This window comes from Cydia strobilella, chromosome Z, assembly GCF_947568885.1.
Source record: "Cydia strobilella chromosome Z, ilCydStro3.1, whole genome shotgun sequence".
Taxonomy (NCBI): domain Eukaryota; kingdom Metazoa; phylum Arthropoda; class Insecta; order Lepidoptera; family Tortricidae; genus Cydia; species Cydia strobilella.
Window position 1 is genome coordinate 5,003,905 of NC_086068.1, and position 23,153 is coordinate 5,027,057.

General features: G+C 38.9%; 2 protein-coding genes and 1 long non-coding RNA gene across 4 annotated transcripts in view; 1 reads left to right on the plus strand and 2 right to left on the minus strand.

The window, feature by feature from the left end:
* The window catches only part of LOC134754503 (uncharacterized), a 300,790-nt gene that overhangs the window by 246,206 nt on the left and 31,431 nt on the right, over window positions 1-23,153 (minus strand). For both annotated transcript variants that reach the window (XR_010128909.1, XR_010128908.1), the window contains exon 2: window positions 5,408-5,660. This is a non-coding gene — a long non-coding RNA (uncharacterized LOC134754503). The remainder of the gene's footprint in view (window positions 1-5,407; window positions 5,661-23,153) is intronic.
* The window catches only part of LOC134754282 (alpha-1,3-mannosyl-glycoprotein 4-beta-N-acetylglucosaminyltransferase A-like), a 71,915-nt gene that overhangs the window by 1,053 nt on the left and 47,709 nt on the right, over window positions 1-23,153 (plus strand). The window contains exon 2 of the mRNA XM_063690507.1: window positions 14,126-14,238. Coding sequence (XP_063546577.1) covers window positions 14,126-14,238 — 113 coding nt within the window. The remainder of the gene's footprint in view (window positions 1-14,125; window positions 14,239-23,153) is intronic.
* Window positions 16,240-21,295, minus strand: LOC134754679 (cathepsin G-like). Its single transcript, XM_063691016.1, has 5 exons — window positions 21,146-21,295; window positions 19,030-19,127; window positions 18,220-18,469; window positions 17,398-17,552; window positions 16,240-16,415 (listed from the first exon to the last, which is right to left on the minus strand). Exons 1-5 carry the CDS (start codon window positions 21,293-21,295, stop codon window positions 16,241-16,243), a joined length of 828 nt encoding a protein of 275 aa, XP_063547086.1. The 3' UTR covers window position 16,240.

Consider the following 23,153-nt stretch of genomic DNA (forward strand, 5'->3'; position numbering starts at 1 on the left):
TTATTGGCGACATACTTGTCATTCTCATAAATATTATTTTTGAAACATATTCATAAATATTATCCTGACGTGCTGAAAAACAAAAGGGTGTGCCCAGTCTTCAAGGGCAAGGGTGACAGGTGTGCGTCAATAACTATAGGCCTATTACAATAGTACCCACAATTTCTAAAATGGTAGAATCTGTTCTATCGTCTCACCTTATGAATCATTTAGAATCGAGTAACCTGCTTACGGAAAGCCAATTCGCTTACCGACAGGATAAGCCGGCAACCACCGCGACGTAGAGGATTCGATTATATCACGACAGGGTTAGACAATAAGGATAAGATTGCTGCAATACTGTATGACTTGTCAAAGGCATTTGACGTCATTAGCAATGAATTACTATTCAATAAATTAAAAATGTACGGAATCGAAAGCACTGCCCATGAACTATTTACCTCATTCTTGTCAGATCGGCCGAAAACAAGTCGTGAAATTATCCATTGACGGTAGGACAGTACAATCCGATGTAGGACATATAAATATTGGTATTCCCCAAGGTTTGTGTTCGTACCTCGGGAATACCCTGTTTTTTGTTATTTGTAAACGACCTGCCATCGAACATTGGAGCTAGCTTGTCTGTATTGTTTGCGGATGACACGACTGTAATTAGTTGGTACCAGGTCTTATGACAAGCTGGACTTAAAAATCCATGAGGCTTGTGACCAATTGCAAGCGTGGTTCTCAGCAAATGGTATATTGCTTGATTATTCGAAATCCAATGTTATGTTGTTTTCTGGTCGAAAGGTTCAACTGCCACCGTGCATGGCTAACTTTCCGATGCCCGTGTGTGAAGAGAATAAGTTCCTCGGATTCCTGATTGACACTCTAAATTGGAAGTGCCATGTAGACAACCTTTGTGATCGGTTCGGTGGTGCGTCGTTTGCGATAAGGCAAAGATAGATATAACTCCGTAATAGATGGTTACAGTCTAAGGAAAAAACGTGCCTCGAAAATCACGAAAATTTGATTCTCGATCAGATGGCGCCAATACCTTTGGCCTACTCTCGTATAGAGGGCGTTGACGGTTTCGTTTGTTATTTAACAATTTTAACGCATAAACAACATGAAAGAACATGGGTCAAAATCATATAAAAATAATTAATGCAAATAAATAAAACCATTTATCCATATTTAAATACATTTTATCGTATTTTTATAAATCTTCATTTTTAGTTTTAAAGTGTGTCGATAGATGGCATTGAATTTAAAGTGGTTACAAAATTCACTATGACAGTACCGCTCTATCCTATTATATCCTCTTTGCGTTGTGGAAACTAAAGCTACTAATCTCCGCAGAAGCCCTAAAGCAGGTGTACTTTGCGCATTTCCACTCTATCATGGCATACGGCTCACTGCTCTGGGGTAATTCAACAGATGTAAAAAGAGTCCTAATAATGCAGAAACGCGCAATACATACGTACACTTGCCTCCCGCACCTGCAGATCTTAAAAATGAGCCGTGTGACGAAGCATTTAAACGCAAATTGAGAATACTTTTGTTGGATACCCCTCTGTACTATATAAATGAGTTCATGGGATTAAATTTGTAATGATATATTTATGTACTTATGTAATGCGCTTTAAAGATTGTGTCAAGCGTGATATGGTTGCCTTTAATATCCCATGCAACCAATGGCAGAAACTGGCCGAAGACCGACCCATGTGGCATCGTGTTGTCCATGATGGCCAATCCAAGCACGACGATGCCTGGTTTACCTATTTGAAAGAAAAACGCTTGGGGCGCCACGAGCAGGCCTCCAACCCCCGCCCACCTGGGGGAGCATACACCTGCCGCGTGTGTGGACGAGGGATCCTCTCGCATAGGGCTACACAGCCACGACCGCAAGTGTCGTTACCGGGATGCTGCTTAAAACATCTGGCACAGATTAAAAGGCCTATTATATATACTTATGTAATTTAATTTATAATTCAAATGATTTATTTTATTTTAAAACTGACATTTTACTTCTTTTGCAATATTTAATTTTTGTTTAACATTTTAATGATGATTCTAAATTGCTTAGATTGACATCAATTTTTGACACGTTTTTGTTTATACATAGGTACTAAGTAACGTACAATTGTTTCAGTTTCAATCCTACCAAATTTAAATAAATAAATATAATAAATATTTGGGGACAATTTTACACAGAATCGACCTAGCCCATAGACATAGTATATACAAGTCGTTATAGACGCGTCACCGAGTGACCGGGGGTAAGAAAAAGAATGTTCATATAAAATTTAGGCAGCATAGGATTTTTTCTCTTTCACTCTTATAAATTTCGGTATTTCGCCATCGCCTCCTACCTATGATGCCACCCGGTCGGTGATAAGGACAAAGCATGGCACTATTTTCTCTTCCCTCTTATAGGAATCGCAATAAGACTATCTTTCTCTATCAAAGAGTGACAGGCCCTTGACCTAGCCCCAAACTAAGCAAGGCTTTTACTATATGTACTAGACGATAATACATATATAGATAAATACATACTTAAATACATAGACAACATCCATAACTTAGGAACATAAAATATATTCGTGATGAACACACACTTGAATGGTATTCGAATATTTATACATTTTTTTTCCTTTTTAGGGTTCCGTATCCAAGGGTAAAAACGAGACCCTATTACTAAGACTCCACTGTCCGTCTGTCCGTCTGTCTGTCTGTCACCAGGCTGTATCTCATGAACCGTGATAGCTACAGTTGAAATTTTCACAAATGATGTATTTCTGTTGCCGCTATATCAACAAATACTAAAAAGTACGGAACCAAGTCGGACTCGCACTTGGCCGGTTTTTTAAAGTATACAGTATACCTATTTCCTTAACGAGTTTATCATATAATTAGTTATTTATCATCATCATCATCATATCAGCCCTTTATCGCCCACTGCTGAGCATAGGCCTCTCTTCCAGTACGCCACTTGTCCCGGTCCTGAGCTAATCTCATCCAGAAGTGACCCGCAATCTTCCGGATGTCGTCCACCCAACGAGCCGATGGACGCCAGGGGCTTCTTTCATTCGAAAGCGGCCACCATTCCGTTAACATTTTAGTCCACCTGCCATCACTCTGCCTAGCACTCCATTTTAGTTTGGTAATGGCGAAACCAACGTCTTGCACCTTGGTGCGTCGACGGATCTCGACATTCCTTACTCGATCTTGAAGCTTGATACCGAGCATGGCGCGTTCCATGGCTCTCTGTGCTACGCGTATTTTATGCACAGCCTCCTTAGTGAGCGTCCATGTCTCGGCACCGTATGTCATACCTTATCTATACATATAATATAACATAATACTCTTGAACAATAGCCCATTATAACGTGCCAATGATTATTGACATTTGTCTTATACTATATTTGATATGAACATTCATTATATTAGGGTTCCGTACCCAAAGGGTAAAAACGGGACCCTATTGCTAAGACTCCGTTTGTCCGTCTGTCTTGAAATTGAAACAAACAGTTGAAATTTTCACAGATGATGTATTTCTGTTGCCGCTAAAACAACAAATACTATAAACAGAATAAAATAAATATTTAAGTGGAGCTCCCATCCCATACAACAAACGTGTTTTTTTGCAGTTTTTTTTCGTAATGGTATGGAACCCTATGTGCGAGAGTCCGACTCGCACTTGGCCGGTTTTTTTGTAATACATATCATAGTGCGCATACCTATACCATATGGTTTCATTTATCGCACACATGATATATTGGTTATCTGTACACCTAGTGTAATTTTCATTAGACAGCGTGACATGACGTTCGCGTTTTTCAGTTTCCAAAACGTCCCGCTTGGCGCGCTGTTCGAAATACCATACAAAAACAGGCCAAGTGCGAGTCGGACTCGCGTTCCAAGGGTTCCATAACACAATTTAAACAATGTATTTTTTATGTGAAATGTCTTTAAAAAACCCGTAGGGGTCGGATCAAAAACTAAGTAATTAAGTCCGACTCACGCTTGACTGCACATTTCTAATAGGTTTCCGGTGATCTATAGGTAAAGATCTAAACCTAGGGGTTCGGTACTAATTCGCGCTGTTAGGACATGACGTTGGGTATATGTCAGAATACGCCTGCTATACCTAGTTTGTTTTTAAGTATGGAGTGCCCAATGTGTCCATATTAAATAGTATGGAACGCTCTTTAGTGTCTTGCATAGAAAATGTATGGCGTAATATTTTATACCAGTAAAAACACTATATGTATAGTACTAAAGTAAGCTACCAATCACATTTAAGAGAAAATTTGGAGTAAATGGGTTAAATTTCTTTTCGTTGTCTTGTTTCTGACCACTCTGTCACGCCTATATTTTTGTCTTTTTATTAAATAAATAAAAAAAGTTGAGTGCTATTGCATGTCTTTTTAGCTGTAGCTTATAATTGAGAAAAAGCTCTTGAGAAAAATTAAATTTCACAAACTAAATTTCACCCCATGCAGAAAGCTCCACTACGTCACAGTTTTTGCAGACAAAAAAGAAGACAAAAGTAAAGAATTTTGACCCAAGTATGTTTGACATTACAACTATACCTATGCCTGTCAAATTTCTACCACTTTTCGCGTTAAAAGTTGAATATCGTATTCGTCTTTTACTTATGTCTATTTTTGTATGGGATTTTGAACAGGCCAAGCGGGACGTTTTGGAAACTCAAAATCCCATACAAAATAACACTTAACGCAATCGAATGAGATTTACATTAGGGGCACTGGTAAAGGTACCGTTTACGTTAGCCGAAGCATTCGACCTGTACGGCTACCATCAGTTCGGCACTGACACTAACGCTAGCGTAAACGTAAATTACTTTCTATGCATCTCGCTCGTACAGACATATTAATGCGAGCGAGATGTATAAAAAGTAAATTACGTAGACGTAGATGTCAGTTTTGACACTGTCAGTGACTCATGGTACGGGTACTGTAGCCTTACCACGACTTTTGCAGTCTCAAACTGACATATTTGATAACGTCTGCGTAACTTACTTTCTATACATCTTGCTCGCACTAATATGCGAACAAGCGTGATGCATAGAACACACGCTAGCGTTTATGTCAATGTCAAACTGGTGGTTGACTTGGTAGAGGTATTGTGCTGTAGACGGGGCGTGGTGTAAAACGTGAACAATGCTCATGACATGATTGCTCTGTACTGGGTACATCTATAAATAACAGGCCTCATTCTTTGTGTATATGAAGGGTACACGGAAAGAACATGTCTAGTCACTTTTTTCGGAAAATGAGATTTTCGTTTCAAAATGTAGAGCTCTTAATTAACTATTAGTTATATCTGTTGCTACCACTGTATAATATATTTAACATAACTTTTTTTAGTTAAAAAAGACTTGGTCACGGAATTACCATACACTTTTTTTTTAAACTACGTCGGTGGCAAACAAGCATACGGCCCGCCTGATGTTAAGCAGTCTCCGTAGCCTATGTACGCCTGCAACTCCAGAGGAGTTACATGCGCGTTGCCGACCCTAACACTCCTCTCCCTCGAGCTCTGGCAACCTTACTCACCGGCAGGAACACAACACTATGAGCAGGGTCTAGTGTTATTTGGCTGCGGCTTTCTGTAAGGTGGAGGTACTTCCCCAGTTGGGCTCTGCTCTAGATCTGGAATGACATCCGCTGTCCTGTGCCCTACCACACAAAGCGAGAGGTCATTCACAGTGGCCATGCGTCTCTTCACAGTGCCCATGCCTCTTTTTGCCCATACATTTTGACATGGTTCCAAATTTTAAAACCGCGATTACTTAAAATGTTACTAAAGTGACTAGACATGTTCTTTCCGTGTACCCTTCATATGCTGTATATACAGGGGGTCCAGTCCAACGCACAGTGGACGCCATACATGTGTCAAAATTATTTTCGTGTGTCTTGTTTTTCGTCCCCAAAAAATGTGACGGAGTGGAGCCTTTTGTATGGGGTTAAATTTAGCTTTTAATTTTTCTCATCTGCAGCTGGAAAGATATGCAATAGCACTCGATTTTTTTTTATTTGATAAAAGACAAAAATCAATCGTGACAGAGTGGTCAGAAACAAGACAAGGAAAACAAATTTTGACCCACGTGTAGATGAGAATTATCTGTTTTCCTATCATAAAGTTTTATTGTTCTGATAGCACAATCTGATAAAGACTAACTGCGAAATTTCTTGAACAGTCCTGAAATTTTGTATATGTATATAAATTAAAGGCCCCTTTTTCATGTCCACACCATTTGACATTTGAGGACCTCACCTTGGGACCAGGACAGGGGGGGAACAGTTGAGTGAGGTGGATCGGTGATTCGTGGGTCCCTTTGCGTGCACGACCACAGATAAGATAATGACTTGTATTTTGACAACCCTAAATAGCCGAAAGGGATAGTGCCATATACATATTAGAAAGGGGTAGCATGATTCGACCCTGAACCGCTGTCAAACTTCGGTTTTGTAGGAAGTTTCCTTTCTGTACGGTAGTACTATTATTTATTCTGTGACTAAACCTTAACGAACGATATACCGAAACCTTCTTCAATAATCATTCTATTGATATATTTATAGCCAGAAGGCGAAAAATCTCCTTATATGATCATGTTTTTCTAAGAGGCGTTGATATTCGTAGACGTGGAAAAAATATATGTAGTTCTTGACTATATTATCTTTAATAACATAGTTTCCGATACACGAATTATGACACTTCGCTCGATACAATTAATTCCCAATGTGGTTACATCTAACTTTTTAATCTCTATCTAACTCGGACTTTTTAATCAAACTTTACTCGGTTATTTAATATGTGATACTATAAACAAAAAAAGAAGGAAAAACAATCTTAACTTAAATAGTAATTTAATAGCTTTCGAATTTCGATATTGTAAGGTAACGTTTTTAAAATAAATAAAAATCGACAAAATTCGATCAAAATGGACACTTGGCGCGCATGATTTTTCCCGTTCTTTCTTGCGAAATGTGACAGTGACAGCCGCAAACCGATGGCACGGCCTTAACTTTCTATATACTTACTATACTAACTCTTTGGCCTTAACGATAACAACCCATCCGCCAACATGACAAGAAACTTCATAATAGTGGGAAAAAACCGCTTCCACTCGATTATACACCGTATCTACAAGAGTTTAGAGTTGTATTTAGTTACTACGGACCGTCGATCTAATCTAATGTTCTAATTTTGTTGACACTGTTCCCTAGAGATCTAATACGATTACGCGAACCGAACCTATAACCTAGGTCAGGCCTAGAATATAGATCACAGATAGTTTTCTATGTTGGATGATACAATTTACTTACCTACCTACGTTTTAGTTTATTTTGTGATTTCTTAGTTAGCAGTAGTTTCACGGATTTTATTACTTAATAAAATTTTAGCTCCTTTCAGTATTCAGTTCTTTATTTGGTAATATACACGAGGGTTCATCATAAATAGCCGTTATTAACCACTATACGAGTTTTCGCCCGGGAGGCGATTGGTCATGGAAATGTAGACAAAAGCCATGCAAATACAAAAAAAATATCACATAAATACTTAATCATTCAAGTCAACAATATAAACATAAAAAACAGTAACAAAAAACAAACAAAAAAAGAGATTAACAAATAATACATTACCAACAATTAACAAATAAATTCGATTGCTTAAATTAATCAGATAGATATAACTCCGTAATAGATGGATACAGTCTAAGGAAAAAAGGTGCCTCGAAAATCAAGAAAATTTGATTCTCGATCAGTGGGAGCTACTAGCTTTGGCCTACTGTTGTTTGTTATTTAACAATTTAAACGCATATCAGTGAAAGAACATGGGTCTGAATCATAAAAATAATTAATGCAAATAAAAAAAATCATTTATCCATATTTAAATACATTTTATCGTATTTTTATAAATCTTCATTTTTAGTTTTAAGGTGTGTCGATAGATGGCAGTGAATTTACTGTGGTTACAAAATCTACTATAACAGTACCGCTCTATCTTATTATATCCTATTTGAATTAATTGTATAAATAAAGAGAGATGTCAAAATAGATCCATTATCGCTGTGGAATGAACTGTCGCCTGCGGTATTTCCGGACCGATATGACCTTCAAACCTTCAAGAAAAGAGCGTATTCCCATCTTAAAGGCCGGCAACGCACTTACAACCCCTCTGGTGTTGCGGGTGTCCATGGGCGGCGGTAATCGCTTACCATCAGGTGATCCGTCTGCTCGTTTGCCTCCTATTTCATAAAAAAAAATCGATTGGCGCAAAACACAACAGAAGTGAATATATCTAAGTATTTTATGCTCGAAAATGAAACCAACAATCCGTTCTTAGGAGTGAACTACGCCAGCAGCATGTCTAGTATAAATAGCCCTAGAGTTTATCCTTTACCTGAATCTAGTATTTAATATGGATCTGGCATGAGTGGTGAGGGAACTGACCCAACGGGATAACCGAAATCATGGAGACTGTATAAAGGAGCCAAATCTCTATGTATGAAAAGTGTCCATCAAAAAACAGTAATTAGGCGGCGCCACCATACACCGAAATACTACCAAAAACAACCTACGTAATTTGGTCGGGTTATTTGTTGCCTTAGATGGTTCATGTTATACTCATGTCCCAGAGCCTAACTAGCGCCACCGGAGAGATTAGGAACTATTATTTAAAGCTTAACGCGGTCACTTTTACAACAATTCTGCCATAAGAGATTGCGATCCTTTCTATACCATCCTTAAATTTAATTTACATGGTAATTTTAAAACTTCATTTACGTGGACGATCCTAAACATAGTCCCATTTTATTGTTCATACATTTCCAGTCTTCAGCAATGTTTATTTAAATATCTTACAAATATGTAAAAATGTTTTTAAAATACATAATACCCCAATATTGGGTAATTATATGCATCACGGGCTGGTATCCATCGAATAATAGCAATGCAACTAAATTGAGTACACGTTATAAAAAGCGTCAATATGCGTACATAATTTGGTTGGTTAATTTATCAGGAAAAACTAAGAGGTTATGATTTTTTACCTTTACTATTTTCGAGTTATTTTTACTGTAAATGCTTTTTCTAATCAGATTTTGATTGTTATAGATTGTAGGATGTTGTTACTAAGCATGACAATATGACCAAAGTGTAAAATACTGTACTTACCTGTGAAAAGTTACGTTGTAGCGTTTTTGCCGGCAGTCACTTGTACAACACAAAATGGAGCAATTCACGATATTTTTTGAATTCTTAAGTTCAAAATTAAATCAAATACATGCACACAGAACACGAATTTCAATGTTTTCCTTCAAAATCTTTGCGCTGTTCACATGGTTCACAACAAGTTGACGTATACGCATTTGTTTGTATCCCACCATAAATTACGGAGGTGAATATTTTTTTTAACTGTGATAAGCTCAGAATAATGACTAAAGCAAAGAAGCCGGGCAAAAATAAAAGCTTGGTAAAAGATATCGTATTCACAACACGTTATTACTTTTTGTCTATGAGTGAGTGAGACAACAATCCGCAAGTTCTTTCGTTTTTTTTTAGTATTGTCATAAGATTAACTGAGGGAAATGTCAAATGGTCCTATGTGGTTCTATAATATAATCCAGACAAATAAAATATATGTTCGTTATTTCACAGGTAGGTGTCAACTGTAACAACTTGACATAGTCGTATTATTTTAGTTGAAATAATTCGGGATGTTTCAGCGGTCATCTTGGTTTATTTTACTTATATTTTTGCTATTCCTGAAAGATTGTTGGAAAACGTGCTGAGTTTTTATTTGTAATGGTTTGAAGTTCCCTTTGTGATAATGTCTTGTGTGATCGAGGGCTGTAAATCGCATACAGGAAGAAAAGAAAATACGCACGAACCGATAACCTTTAATCGGTGAGTTTTGTTCAATTTTGAAGAAATTTATTTATAGGACCTGACCCTAAACATAGAAATCGATATGTTGTTTATGTAATTATTACTTGCATTCAAGTCTATATAGATTTTTGCATATATTTTCGAACTTTTCTGCTAAGTATGAAAGGTTATATTTTTGGCATAGTGATGTATCGACCTCAGATCAATAACCTATCGACATTTACAGCTTTCTTATAGTTTGGCCCAGGACTGTCTCATTTTAATTGATGAGTACAGTCAAGGGCATAAATATATATACATTCCCAAAGTCTCAAAAATATGTGTACGCTCAGACAATAAAATCGTGTTCACATATTTTTAAGCCATTTGTCTGGATCGATATTTTTGCCTTCGACTGTACCTATAGTTTTCTTTGTTCTTACTTACTGACAGATTGTGTTTGCCAGACTATAGTTTAATACTAAAAACCGGTCAAGTGCGGGTCGGACGCGCGCACCAAGGGGACCGTACTTTTTAGTATTTGTTGTTATAGCGGCAACAGAAATACATCATCTGTGAAAATTTCAACTGTCTGTTCATGAGATACAGCCTGGTGACAGACAGACGGACAGCGAAGTATTAGTAATAGGGTCCCGTTTTTACCCTTTGGGTACGGAACCCTAATAAAAAAGACATTAATGATCATTGATGAATGTTTCTTTTATTAATATTGTTGGTCTCAAAACTCAACTTTTTATTTCAGATTTCCAAAGGACGAGGAATAGGGGATATTACTGCAATGTTCTGCCACCAGAGTGCAGCACTAGCTTTTTTAGTGCACCGTAGAGTAACTTATTCATACTGTACCTTTAACAGGTTTTTGACAAGTTTTCAGGTGACTTACCGGAAAACTCGAATCCGTAATTTCGTTATCTAGCTGCCTCTTTATCGCTCGAATACGCAAGAGTGACAGAGATGTTAGATAACGAAAGTTCGATTTTCTTGTTTCGCGATAGACCCTCAGATTGTGATAGTGGCGCCACCTACGCCGAGTTTCGCGTAATATTCCCCATTATTAAATTAAAAAAAATATTACACGAACGTTTTTTTTATTATTTCCTATTTGGTACAGTCAGCTGCAGAGAAAAGGTACCCCACGTCCATACTAATTTACAGAACTTTGTATGTCTTTTCTATGCCTTTTCTCTGCAGCTGACTGTACATGACTAGAAACTATACTTAGTCTTTTAGCATTAGAAAAAACGGTAAACCATTTCCACGTGTCTTTTTATTGACAAGTTTTTTTATAAATATAACAATATTTTACTTATGAAAGCAAAAGTATGTAAATGATCGTATATTATATTTGTTGTGACTTATTTTCAAAGTGTTTTTCGATAAAACGACACGTTAAGATCGCTCGCCTTCTTTCTAATGATAAAAAAACGAGAGGTATAGTTAGACGGTTCTGAGTGGTAGACTGCAAATGAGATAAAAGCTATATTAGGTACATGCATTAATCCTTATATCAGGCGGCTCTTTGATTCCAAGGATTGCATAATTTTTATACTTTTTAATGATTTTTAGAATATGAAAATTACAAAAAGTGTAAAAGTTATGCAATCCTTGTATTCCACGCATTTCATTTCAACGAGCCGCCTGCTACAGATTTCTTGAAATTGCCGCGTTTTTTCAGGTTCAACTTTCATTAGCCAGACTATTATCAATTTGCCAATTTCGTGATTATTATTTTACACGGCACATAAACTTATGCATAATTTATCGATATAAAAAGTCGACACAGTCACATCCCTAGCAAATTATCAAACTTATGACACCGTACGTAAATGAGAAATAACAAGCATATATGCATCTCTTTTCGGCACATTATCTAATTCGTAAGGAAGTAAAGTACGGGTATACATATTTGCGAAGCATTTTTGCCCGACTTCTATGCTTTAGTCATTATTCTGAGGTGATAAGGACAAACAATAATAGCGCTTTCTCTGCTACTCCTACTTAAAGATACATAAGACTATCCCGTTCTGTCAGTTCCCCCCACCACTCATGCCAGATCCATATTAAATACTAGATTCATGCCGATAGCGAAGCTCGAGGGTCTGGCTGGAAACACCATCGACAATGATGAAAATCTCGTGACGACGAAGCCCTGACATCAATGTCATTTTGAAAGTCATTTTTGTTTGTTTATTTTTGATTTGTGTTTTATTTATTATGTATATTATCTTGTAAATCCTGTTCAATACTAATTACTGCCGCCTTCACTCGCATGCCGACAGCCAGCGCAACAACCATTCACAACCAACCACTGTGTCAATATATTCAATGCCATCATTACCCGGTCCAAAGACTTTTATAAGGTCGCCGAGGTCTCCACATGCACCTAGAGGCAAGTGTCACAAACCCATCAGATATACAGATCTTTATTGGTAAAATAAAACACATTTTACAAGTCACTCAATTCTTAAAAATAAAATTATTATTCACAATAATAAGTTGATATAAATGTTACAGCTGTTTAGAGGAAGTTACGAGGAATCAATGATCATTTCGCATAGACAGCATGAATTCGTCTATCGAGTAGTAAGCCTTTTCTACAAGTAACGATTTTAGCTTTTTGTTAAATATTGTGTCACTTTTCGATTCTTTTATATCAGTCGGTACTGAGTTATAAAGCTTTGGTCCCATAATATTTAGTGACTTTCGTGACTTCGCGAGCTTGCATTTAGGAGCGAGTAGAATAGGCAACCTGCGGGCTGGGCCACTGCGGGTAGATCCACTGGATTTTTACAAGTGTATATTTGTTCAGACATACACACATGCGGTCAGTATATATATACACGGTAGCGTAAATACTTTGTGTTTTTTGAACAGAGATTGTGCAGGATAGTAAACGGGTTTGCCATCAATAATACGAAGGGCGCGTTTCTGCATTCTAAGCAGTCTATCGCGATCAGCAGCTGTACCCCAAAGATCGACGCCTTGAGAAAGTATTGCGTGGAAATATCCATAGTAGGCGGTCTTTAAGTTCTTAATAGATAAACTGGGTGCTATTCGGGACAGCACAAAACAGGCTGAGGCAAGTCTGTCGCAGGTGGATTGTATGTGCGGGGCTCACGTTAGTCCTGAGTCGATTTGGTATCCTAGGTATTTTACAGTGTCTACTTGTGGAATTTGGGTGTCATTTACTACAATATTCACTTTATTGGTATTTGTATTCAGCCAAATTCCCACTATCAGACAAACCAGACAAACTCATCGTGTTATTATTACATTTATTACTATAGAGAGTATAGAGACGACAAACCAAACAATGAAATTGCCGAGGTTTTCCCGAGGGGCTACAGTATGGGGTTCTTCAAAAAAGGAGTGTACTGGTTTTTAAAGGGTCGGCAACGCGCATGTAATATCTCTGGTGTTGCAGGCGTCCATAGGCTACGGTGACTGCTTACCATCAGGCTTGTATGCTTGTTTGCCACCGACGTGGTATTAAAAAAATCACAACCCCAAAACGTCGTAACCGCCGTAAAATTCATGGCGCTTACGCGTTTAGGTCGCGAGATTCACGCTCCGCTTCTATGGTTTGATACCAAAACGGCAGCAGCTCATGGTGCAAAATACTCGTTCTCTGTTCCGGGTCTATATGTTAGTAATAATAATTCATTCATTCATTAACTTTGCCCATTATTAAACGTATCCCACGAGGTGCTATCTACCATTGCAAACCATCTATCAAAGTCCATTGACGACTGCGTCAATAAAATTCAGTATCAAACAGGCAATACCTCTTCGCATACAATATTTTGAACGTAAATAAAGACGACAGTAAATCTATGACCTCCAAAATTAAATAGAACTGCACCCGCCCTCACAACCTATAGACACAGACTATTACCATAACACTCACCATTTCATACCCAGCCAAATCGATAAGTGAATGGAATCAAATATAAACGATGGCCCAATTTTTTTTTCTTTGCTCCAGACTCCTCAGATACTGACTGATCTACAAAGTAAACATGCGCCGGCACCCGCAGTACCTAACTTTCCCGATCCTCCTAGCTCAGCCTTACCGTGCCCACCATTTAGACGTGGACCGTCCTAATGCAGCGTGACGTAATTTTTCCATCGACGACATGATATGTATGTAAATGTTCTAAATTTTACTGCGTTTTACTCTAAGGCCGCCGTACAAACAACTTTATACTACTGTTTGTCCTCAGACGCAGACTGAAGCACATGGTGCCGGCGCGGTGCTCGGGCGTACGCCGGCGCACCCTGGTCGCACTGCTGGCGCTGGCCGCGCTGGCGCTGCTGGCGCTGAGCTCCGGAGGCAGTAAGTACAAACCTGAGATCTAGAATGCTTAGGCCGCGGACTGCACGCGCGGCGCGGGAGCGGCCAATCAATCCGTTCATATGTCACAAGTGTCACAACCATCTGGTTAAATTTGCAAACTAATGCGTCCCCTAGGCTATTCGTTAAACGCCGGCATCCAATTTGATGCCTAGGCCAATACTTAATTGAACTAGAATTGAAAGTGATTTAAATGTAACCTAAAAAACTTAAAGAAATGAAATAACATAAGATAAAACATTTAATGGTCAAAACTCATACTCATTTGTTGATAATATTCTTAAAATATTACATGTCAACATCAGAAAATACATTATACAAAATACGTTTAGAATTAAAATTACAATAAAATCATTATGTCCAATAAATTTAAATTACAATTTAAACCAATATGTAAGTCAGGGATAAAAATAAATATAATTTCATTAAATACATTGTTGTTTTGGTAATAAATTAATTAGTTATTATTTTTGTCAAAGTCTAAGAATTACATAATTATCATAATTACACGACGTAACTATTAGTCAACTATTACTATTAGATAACTATTAGTATTAGCAACTTGTAGTAAAATAAAATAAATAAATTAATACAACAACCTAACCTAATCGAACATCATAAATTCATCAATGTCCAATTTAACTAAAACTAAAACACAACTCGTACACGAGCACCGCCGATCCTGAAAAGTGCTCCTGTGCTCAATCACGAATTCACATAAAACACACACACGTGTCTGTGATTAGGCACGCTTTACACCTTAAACTCGACATGGTCATTAAATATATGATGGTGTTAAAGCTTGTTAGCGTGAAAACATTTGTTTGAACAATATAATAGTTTTCGCTTAGTTTTTTTTGTGTTCAACTGACATGACGTAAGAGACCCATTAGTTGCGTTTTGTTTCGCATAGAATGTAAATATTTGCATGAATTGTGTGATTTGGAAGAAACATTTAATGTAAATAAAACGTTTTGATTATCGTAAGAAAAATATATACTCGTAGGTAAATATTTGGAAAATTATAATCAACACCCTAGTCATATTATTTAACAGCACGTTAAATGTCAATATTAACTCATGTCAAAATAGTTAACATAAAAATAAATATTACCTATAATGAGTAATGACCGACAATCCAAAAAAAATTGAAGCGGAGCGACCTAAACGCGTAAGCGCCATGAATTTTTCGGCACTTACGACGTATTGGTCGCGTGCGATTACGACAATTCTGTCAAACTTATTCTGTCAATCAAAAACAAATGCTATGTATGGGATGCATACAGAGTTACTGCGTTTTAACTTTGAGTAGCAGTGCGAGACAAGTTTTTTTTTTTTCAAAGTAGTCACTGACTAGTGTGACGTGACGACTCATTGTTTGGTACGGCTGTATAGTACAGTAATAAAAAATCAATGTAAGCAACTAATTTTATTGTGATGTGATTCATATTATACAGTGTTTGAATCGGGAAGGTTAGAGATATTACATCATTATTTTACAGTACATATGGCATATATTAAATCGACACGAGTTGCAAATTACCTATTCGCACGTGTATCGTACAACGTTTTACAGTACATATGGCCCTTTAAACTTTCGACATATGCACGAAAAGTGCTCTTTTCCGCACTAGTGCGAGAAAGTAGCACCATATGTACTGTAAACAATATTTTTGCAATAAGTCGTTGGCACGACCGGTACTGGCATTTTATTTGACTATAAAACCCACATTATTGCTTTACATATATAATGTAGGTTTAGCGACACTATCTCAGGGCCAAATAGATTATTGTCAGGTTTTAACTAGGTGCAGTCAACAAGGTTTTGTATGTCAGTAATGTTTGTATGCAGGGGTGCTAAGCTAATAGCTTTGCTGACTGTACATACTTACGTAATTGACATTATGCACAGTGCGCAAGTGATTCGCCAATCTGGCTCAATAAGCGTGTAATACACTTGTAATGCGCTTGCACACCAACCCTCCTATCCAGTCTTACCACAGTACCGCCTAAACAAGTTTCGCTGCGTGTTCTCTATCCAGGAGTAAAAGAAGGGTACGCTGGTGTACACGGTGACCCCGTGGGACTCCATCCGCCAGGACACCAGCCCCGCTAGCCGCTGGTCTCGTGGCCGCGCCAGCGGACCACCGGAGTCACCACTGGAAAGAATACAAAACATTCATTCAAAAAGTTACCGTAAAATGTGCTGCTCCCCACTGGGTAATATTAATATTGCTTCAACACAATCTAATTTAAGTGTTACAACTTGATAGTAGTGATGGTGTACTTTATTGCTCCTCTACACGATAGGCCATTACACTCGGAACTGTCAAATTTTTGTTCTAACTGACAGGCTGATATCGTCCGGTGGACTGGTAATGGGTGGGCCCCCTTTGTCTCAAACAGTTGACAGTGAGTCAGACGGTAACAATCGGTCGAAACTTATAACAAGCATCGCTTTGTTAACTTAGTAGTTATTAATTATAGATAACAGGAAGCCATTTCGAGCTACTTCTGAACAGTATTTCATTGAAATGCAGTGAATTTAACGTGCAGCTGCATAACAGGGTTGTCCGTTATTGAATTAAGCTACGCTTCGTAAAGTCTGTACAAAACAGCTAGAGCATATTTTACAGTAAATGTAAAAGCTTGTAGGGATTTGGGCACGGCGCCCACTATCGGCATAGCACGGTAAGGGATCCTTTTTCATATTGCCGAGGCATCCTCAGACATGGCGAGGCGTCCTCAGGCAACCATCCTTCAGGCGAGAATATACCAAGCACACCTGGGCATGCCTGAGGACGCCTCGGTAATTTGCCGAAGGATCCCTTGGCGTCAATGGGCAATTTATTACTTCATATAGAGAAGCAATACCAAACTATGAAATTGTCGCAATCGCAACTTGTAGGCGAGGGGAGCGGGGCGTAAACGAGGCGATCAAACCGTCGTAAGCGCCGTGAAATTCATGGCGCTTACGTGTTTAGGTCGCGAGAGTCACGACCCGCTTCCTTAGTTTGGTGTCGGCCGGCAACAATTCATGGCGCAAAATACTGGTTCGCTGTGCCGGTTGTAGACGTACGAGTATGTATGTAGTAATAATAGTTCAATGGGCGTGCAACGCCGGGCCTATTACCTACTTACCTAAAAGCGTACTCCGTTGAGTTGACCTCCCCATGCTTGGCACCGCAAACTATTCCCGGCGTATTCCCAGGCTCGTCTATGTAATGGTAACATAAGTCTTCGTTGAGAAGCGTCTGGTCAAGGCTTTTCAGGAACTCACTGCCAGGGGAATCCCACTAGAAATAAAAATAATGTTTAATAGAATAAGACAGACTTCACCAAAAAAGTTTAAAACGCTATTAAAATTATTTAGGGTGATTTAAGGATTTCCCTCAATTCCTCATGGATCCCATCATCAGAACTAGATTAATCTGTCAGTATATACTTTCAATCAATTTTTTTTATCGTTTGAGAAATGACAGAGGTAACAAACATTTAAAAAACCATGAAATCGAATTGAGAACCTCTTTTTAGAATTTTGTAGTCAGTTAACGGTAATCTGAAGTATCGGATATATCGATATATGATATCGGATTGGAACTGGCATCTTCAGCTTTCTCAGCTACCACCAAAACCTGTTGCGTAAGATATCCTTATTACTTACTGCTGTGGCGCAACGACCCGAAGTGGATCTTGGCCTCCGACACCAAAGACGGCCATGCTACTCTGTCCAAAGCCGTTTCTGTGATTTCTGTCCAGTCGACGGCGCCGAGTTCCCTAAGGTTTTTCTGCACTTCGTCTCTTCGTCGGCAGGGGGTTGCGTAAGATATAGGCACATGATACTCCCCTTAGAGTATGATCAAAGGCGCCTGACCTTCCAAAAATTGCATATACTCCAGAAAGAGCTGCCATGATTAAGTCCAGTTCAACATATAGTTGAGGAAGATATTATAACGATCTTACCCCAAATCTGCCCCAGCCAGCCACCGCCAACCCCCCTTCTTGCCTCATATACCGTCCCATCTCCTCATTCATCAGCACCACCTTCTTAACAGTATGTGAGAACTGCACCGGATTCGTAAGGAACATGATGCCTATATCGTAGTTAACGTCGTCGGGATCGTAATTTTCGTGGATCGTGTAATCTAACATGTCTCGACGCATGGTTGCTCTTCGGTGCAGACGGTGACCCATGTAGATGACGTATTTGATTCTGGATATTGAAGAAATAATCACTTTCATCTATCACGCTCTCACGTCATATGTACTTCATATATACTTTGCTCCAAAAAAAATAATTGAATTTAAAAATTATTATACTGTGGAAGGTATGGTGATATAACTGATAACTGTTGGAGCACAATTACCAAGTGAGGAGCAAAGTAGACACATTTTGCGGTACGCTAACGAATGCCAATGATAGTAACTAATATATATGCCAGTACGAGCGAGATGCATAGAAAGTAAGTTACGCACACGGTTACGAATATGTCAGTATTGTCAGTGTCAGATGAGTGACAAACTCGTGGTAAGGGTATAGATAGGTTGCTGTTGACGATTGTACAGAATACTCATATCGCGCCTGACGCAAGCGGCTTTAATCTTTTACGCGCGACTCGCGTAAGTGACAAGCACTCTCTTTTACGCCTTTTGCGTATGTAGGTGTGACGATAAACATATTGCAGCAGTGACGTTGGCAGCATTTTTTCCGCTTGTTATATGCCATAACTATAGTTACATCATTGATGGTGATGGTATAATATAAACACTTACTCCCCGATATTCTTCTTTCTTTTGGTGACGTCATCGAGGCAATGCGCTGCCGTCAAAATGGTCTGAGAGCTTATAAGCGACCCACCGCACGCCGCTATCTGGGTCATACACAATTGCAGGTTATAGGGCGTTCCATTAAAGTCGTAGTAGTAGTAAAAATAAACATAAAACACGAGAAAAACGCATCATTTGTACAAAGGCGAACTTATCCCTTAAGGGATCTCTTCCAGTTAACCTTTCCTTAAGGGATCTCTTCCAGTTAACCTAAATAATTAAATTAAGTAAATTTAAGTTAAATTAAGTGAATTAATGGTCTAATTTTATGCTTCTACAAGGGCAAGAGTGGGTTCGAAGCCTAGATACTGGGTCTATCTACTGCCGGTCTTCCAGTACAATACCCCACGTCCCTCGGATGTGCGTGGCGTGGTGGAGTTTGACTTGAGGCCAGGAGACGAAGCGCGGCCAAGGTCAAGGTCGCTCAAGGTCGACACGAAGGCAGCTCATGACGGTAGCTGAGCCGTCGGAGGGAGCGCTTTAGGTAGCGGTTACAGGTTTCATCAAGCCCAAGGCTATTGTGGCAAAATGCCGACCCCGTAGGGTGTTCCCAATATGGGATTCACTGATTTTAAACAATAAATGTAGTTAAGTAAAATTTCAAATTAAATATTAAATACGTCCGCGCAGTAGCGGTCGCTCCGCAGACAAGATCTAGTATAAAGAGGCACAGCCTGTGCGTTGTAATATCGGGAGGTGTTGTAAAGTGGCACTTACCCAGTGCCAGTTCTTTGATACTTGAAAATTATCGCCGCATTTTATAGATCGTCAGCCAAAACACCAATTACTATCACTCTCTATCAATCTATTTGAGCTTGCGATAAGCCTAATGAAAAATATACTACATACTACAGTATGGTCGAGAAAAGAACTATTTTTGTCGCCCTTAAACTATCGTGAGACATATTTCAAAATATTTATCAGTACGGTTTTTACTCACTATTATTTTTAGTCGCTTTTGGCGACATGTTTCGGATTCTTTGGGAATCCATCATTTCCATCATTTTGGGAATAATAGTGAGTAAAAACCGTACTGATAAATATTTTGAACAATTTTTGTGCTAATAGTATTACTATAAAGCACATTTCAACGTCTTATTTAGTTTGAATGATTAATGCTTTTTATTTTTTCCAAAACTGGGTCGGTGAACAACAGTTAAGCCAAGTACGGTAAAATAATTTATAAAAAAATATATTTATGCCAACTCTAAATATCTTTAGGTAAATTCGCTAAAGATATTAAAATATATCGTATATTACGACATGATCTTGGATTGAAGGCCCATAAAAAACAAAACAAATCATGGATGAACAGATATTTCAATTGCAAGATAGCCACAATCAACAAAATGACCGTGTTTACGGTGCTTCGTTGGGGGATATTCCAGTAAACAAATTAGCCGTACAGCGGTTTCAAAGTGCGTCGGCTGTCATGGTATGGGCTGCCATATCACCTATGGACAAACTACCACTACTGTTCATGGATCGGGAAGTAAAAATACTAAAAATTAACCAAGACTATTATATTCAGAACGTGTTGCAGGGTCATATGCTAGAGAATATCCGAAAGTTGTATGCTTTCAACAAGACAGTGCCCCGTCTCACAAAGCTAAACGTACACAAGACTGGTGTCGAACAAAGACAGATTTTATACCGTGGCAAGAATCTGCATCTTCACCAGACTTCAATCCGTTAGACTTTTCTATATGGGGATGCATGCTCAGCAGGATTGGGACACCGGGAATGAATTTAAATTCATTCAAGCATCGGTTGGTGGCATTGGTTGGCTCGGCTCGGCCATCTGGAGCGAATGGGAGACGATCGGGTGGTGAAAAGAGCGTTTGAGGGAAAACCGACAGCACGCCGCCCGGTCGGGCGACCTAGGTACCGATGGGCGGATATGGTGGACGCTGATCTGCGCGAGCTCCAGGTCCAAGACTGGCGAGAAACAGCACTGGACCGGGATCAGTGGCGAACTGTCGTGTTGGAGGCCAAGACACACTTTGGGTCGCTGCGCCAGAGGAGTAAGTAAGCATCGGTTGGTCAATGGTTGTCTACCTACCGAGTCACGTCCCTTATGTGCAACCAGGTAGGCTATGAAGGGCCATTCCCTTATGTTGGCTTCCTGCCCTCCCACTATGAAGCCTGTCATCTTGTTGGCAACTGTTGTGAATGACGTGATGGACAGCGATAGGAGAAGATATGTCAACATGATGGATGTTTGAATTCTAAAAAAAAAAACAATAATTGATTTGATTTGATATCGCTACATATGGTGAACTGTCTGATGTCGTCCGCTGTCTGTCGTAAACTGGTCGTCAACTAGTCTTGTGATTATCTGTCTAATTTTCGGTCATTCGAATATTCCAAATATGTATGTCAGTCAGTCAGTCGGTCTATGTCAGGTCGCCACGGAGGTTAGAAGCCCCGATATATGGCAATAATGTGCATACGTCATGTATATAGTCTATTTGACTGTCAGTATAGTATAAATTTTCTCAAATGATTTTTACGCCTAAGACCCTTGTTTCTAAAGCCATTGATTCTTTTCTGCCGGTGGGCCCCCGTGTTGAGCGCGTGGCAAAGCAATAATTTCGTTTAAAAAGCGGCTATATCGCGGTGGTTTTAAGGTTCAAATTTATGTAATAATATAAGCGCTCGCCTACATAACAGTGACGTGGACGATCATCATACATTATCAAAACATGTTACATGTACAGTCGCCATCAGATATATCGGAGCGGCCGAGGTGCTCACAAATATCTGAACACGCCTCTATTATCAAGGCGTTAGAGTGCGTGTTCAGATATTTTGAGCACCTCGAGCGCTCTGATATATCTGATGGCGACATTGGCAACTGTACATAGATTTTAAAACCACGCAATTGCGACCAAAGAGCGTCGAAAGAGCTTTTAGACGGTCTTTCCCACGTCGACCTTGAGTCGCTTAACTTCAAACTCGGATAAATCTAACTGTCACATTTTGGTATTATGGTATGAAGAAAAGGTAATAGGGTAGATATCTCCTAAGAGGGTAGAGTGGATTTATCCGAGTTTAAAGTTAAGCGACTCATATATAATTAAATTACAATAATACTCGTTAAATAATAACTCACCTGATAAAAATATAACAAAATAAAACGATATGTCTAAGTTCTTGCCAACGAACCGACAAAATATTTAGACTGTTTTCAATTACTCCAAGATGTACATCCAATTATGTCACTGAGACTATTAAGCAGTAAAGCCACTCCGCTCCAATTAATTGCGGTTAATGGTGATTAAATTGGAACAGTCCATTTGATTGGATTTAATTTGCATTAGAAGATAATGTGGTACAGTCGCCATCAGATATAAAGGAGCGGCCGAGGTGCTCAAAAATATCTGAACACGCCTATCTAACGCCTTGACAATAGAGGCGTGTTCAGATATATGTGAGCACCTCGACCGCTCCGATATATCTGATGGCGAATGTACTAAATAATCCATAGTATCGGGTTTGTCAATTTCATGTTGTTTTTGAGGGCCGCACGATCGTAGCGCATATATAATTAATCAAAATCGACCAAGCCAATGTCGGGCCATGCTCAGTATAGGGTTTTGTAGTTACTGTTCTGTCAAAATAGGCCAAACGGAGGCTATAATAAGGGAGTAAGTAGAGGGGGGGAGACAATTTTTTTCTTTAGGAGCGATTATTTCCGATTTTCCGCGCTTCTTTTGCGGCATCCACTTGGTGGCTATACTACCTATATATACCTATCCGGATGCATGCGGCAGACGTGAAATTATTAACTATATAAAAAAATGGTGGTTGGAGACCCTTATTCGTTTTTAAATGACCTATCCAACGACACCCCACACCATTGGGGCAAAGAAAAAAAAATCGAAACAAAAACATTTTTATACATAGGTACCCTAAAAAAAAATTTTTATACTTTTTATTTTACCGTTCTGTCGCAATGCATGTTTTATGACATAAATACATAAATTTTATGTATGCTAAATTGCAGCTTTCTAGCACTAACTATCACGTAGCGAAGCCTCGGACAGACAGACGGACATGGCGAAACT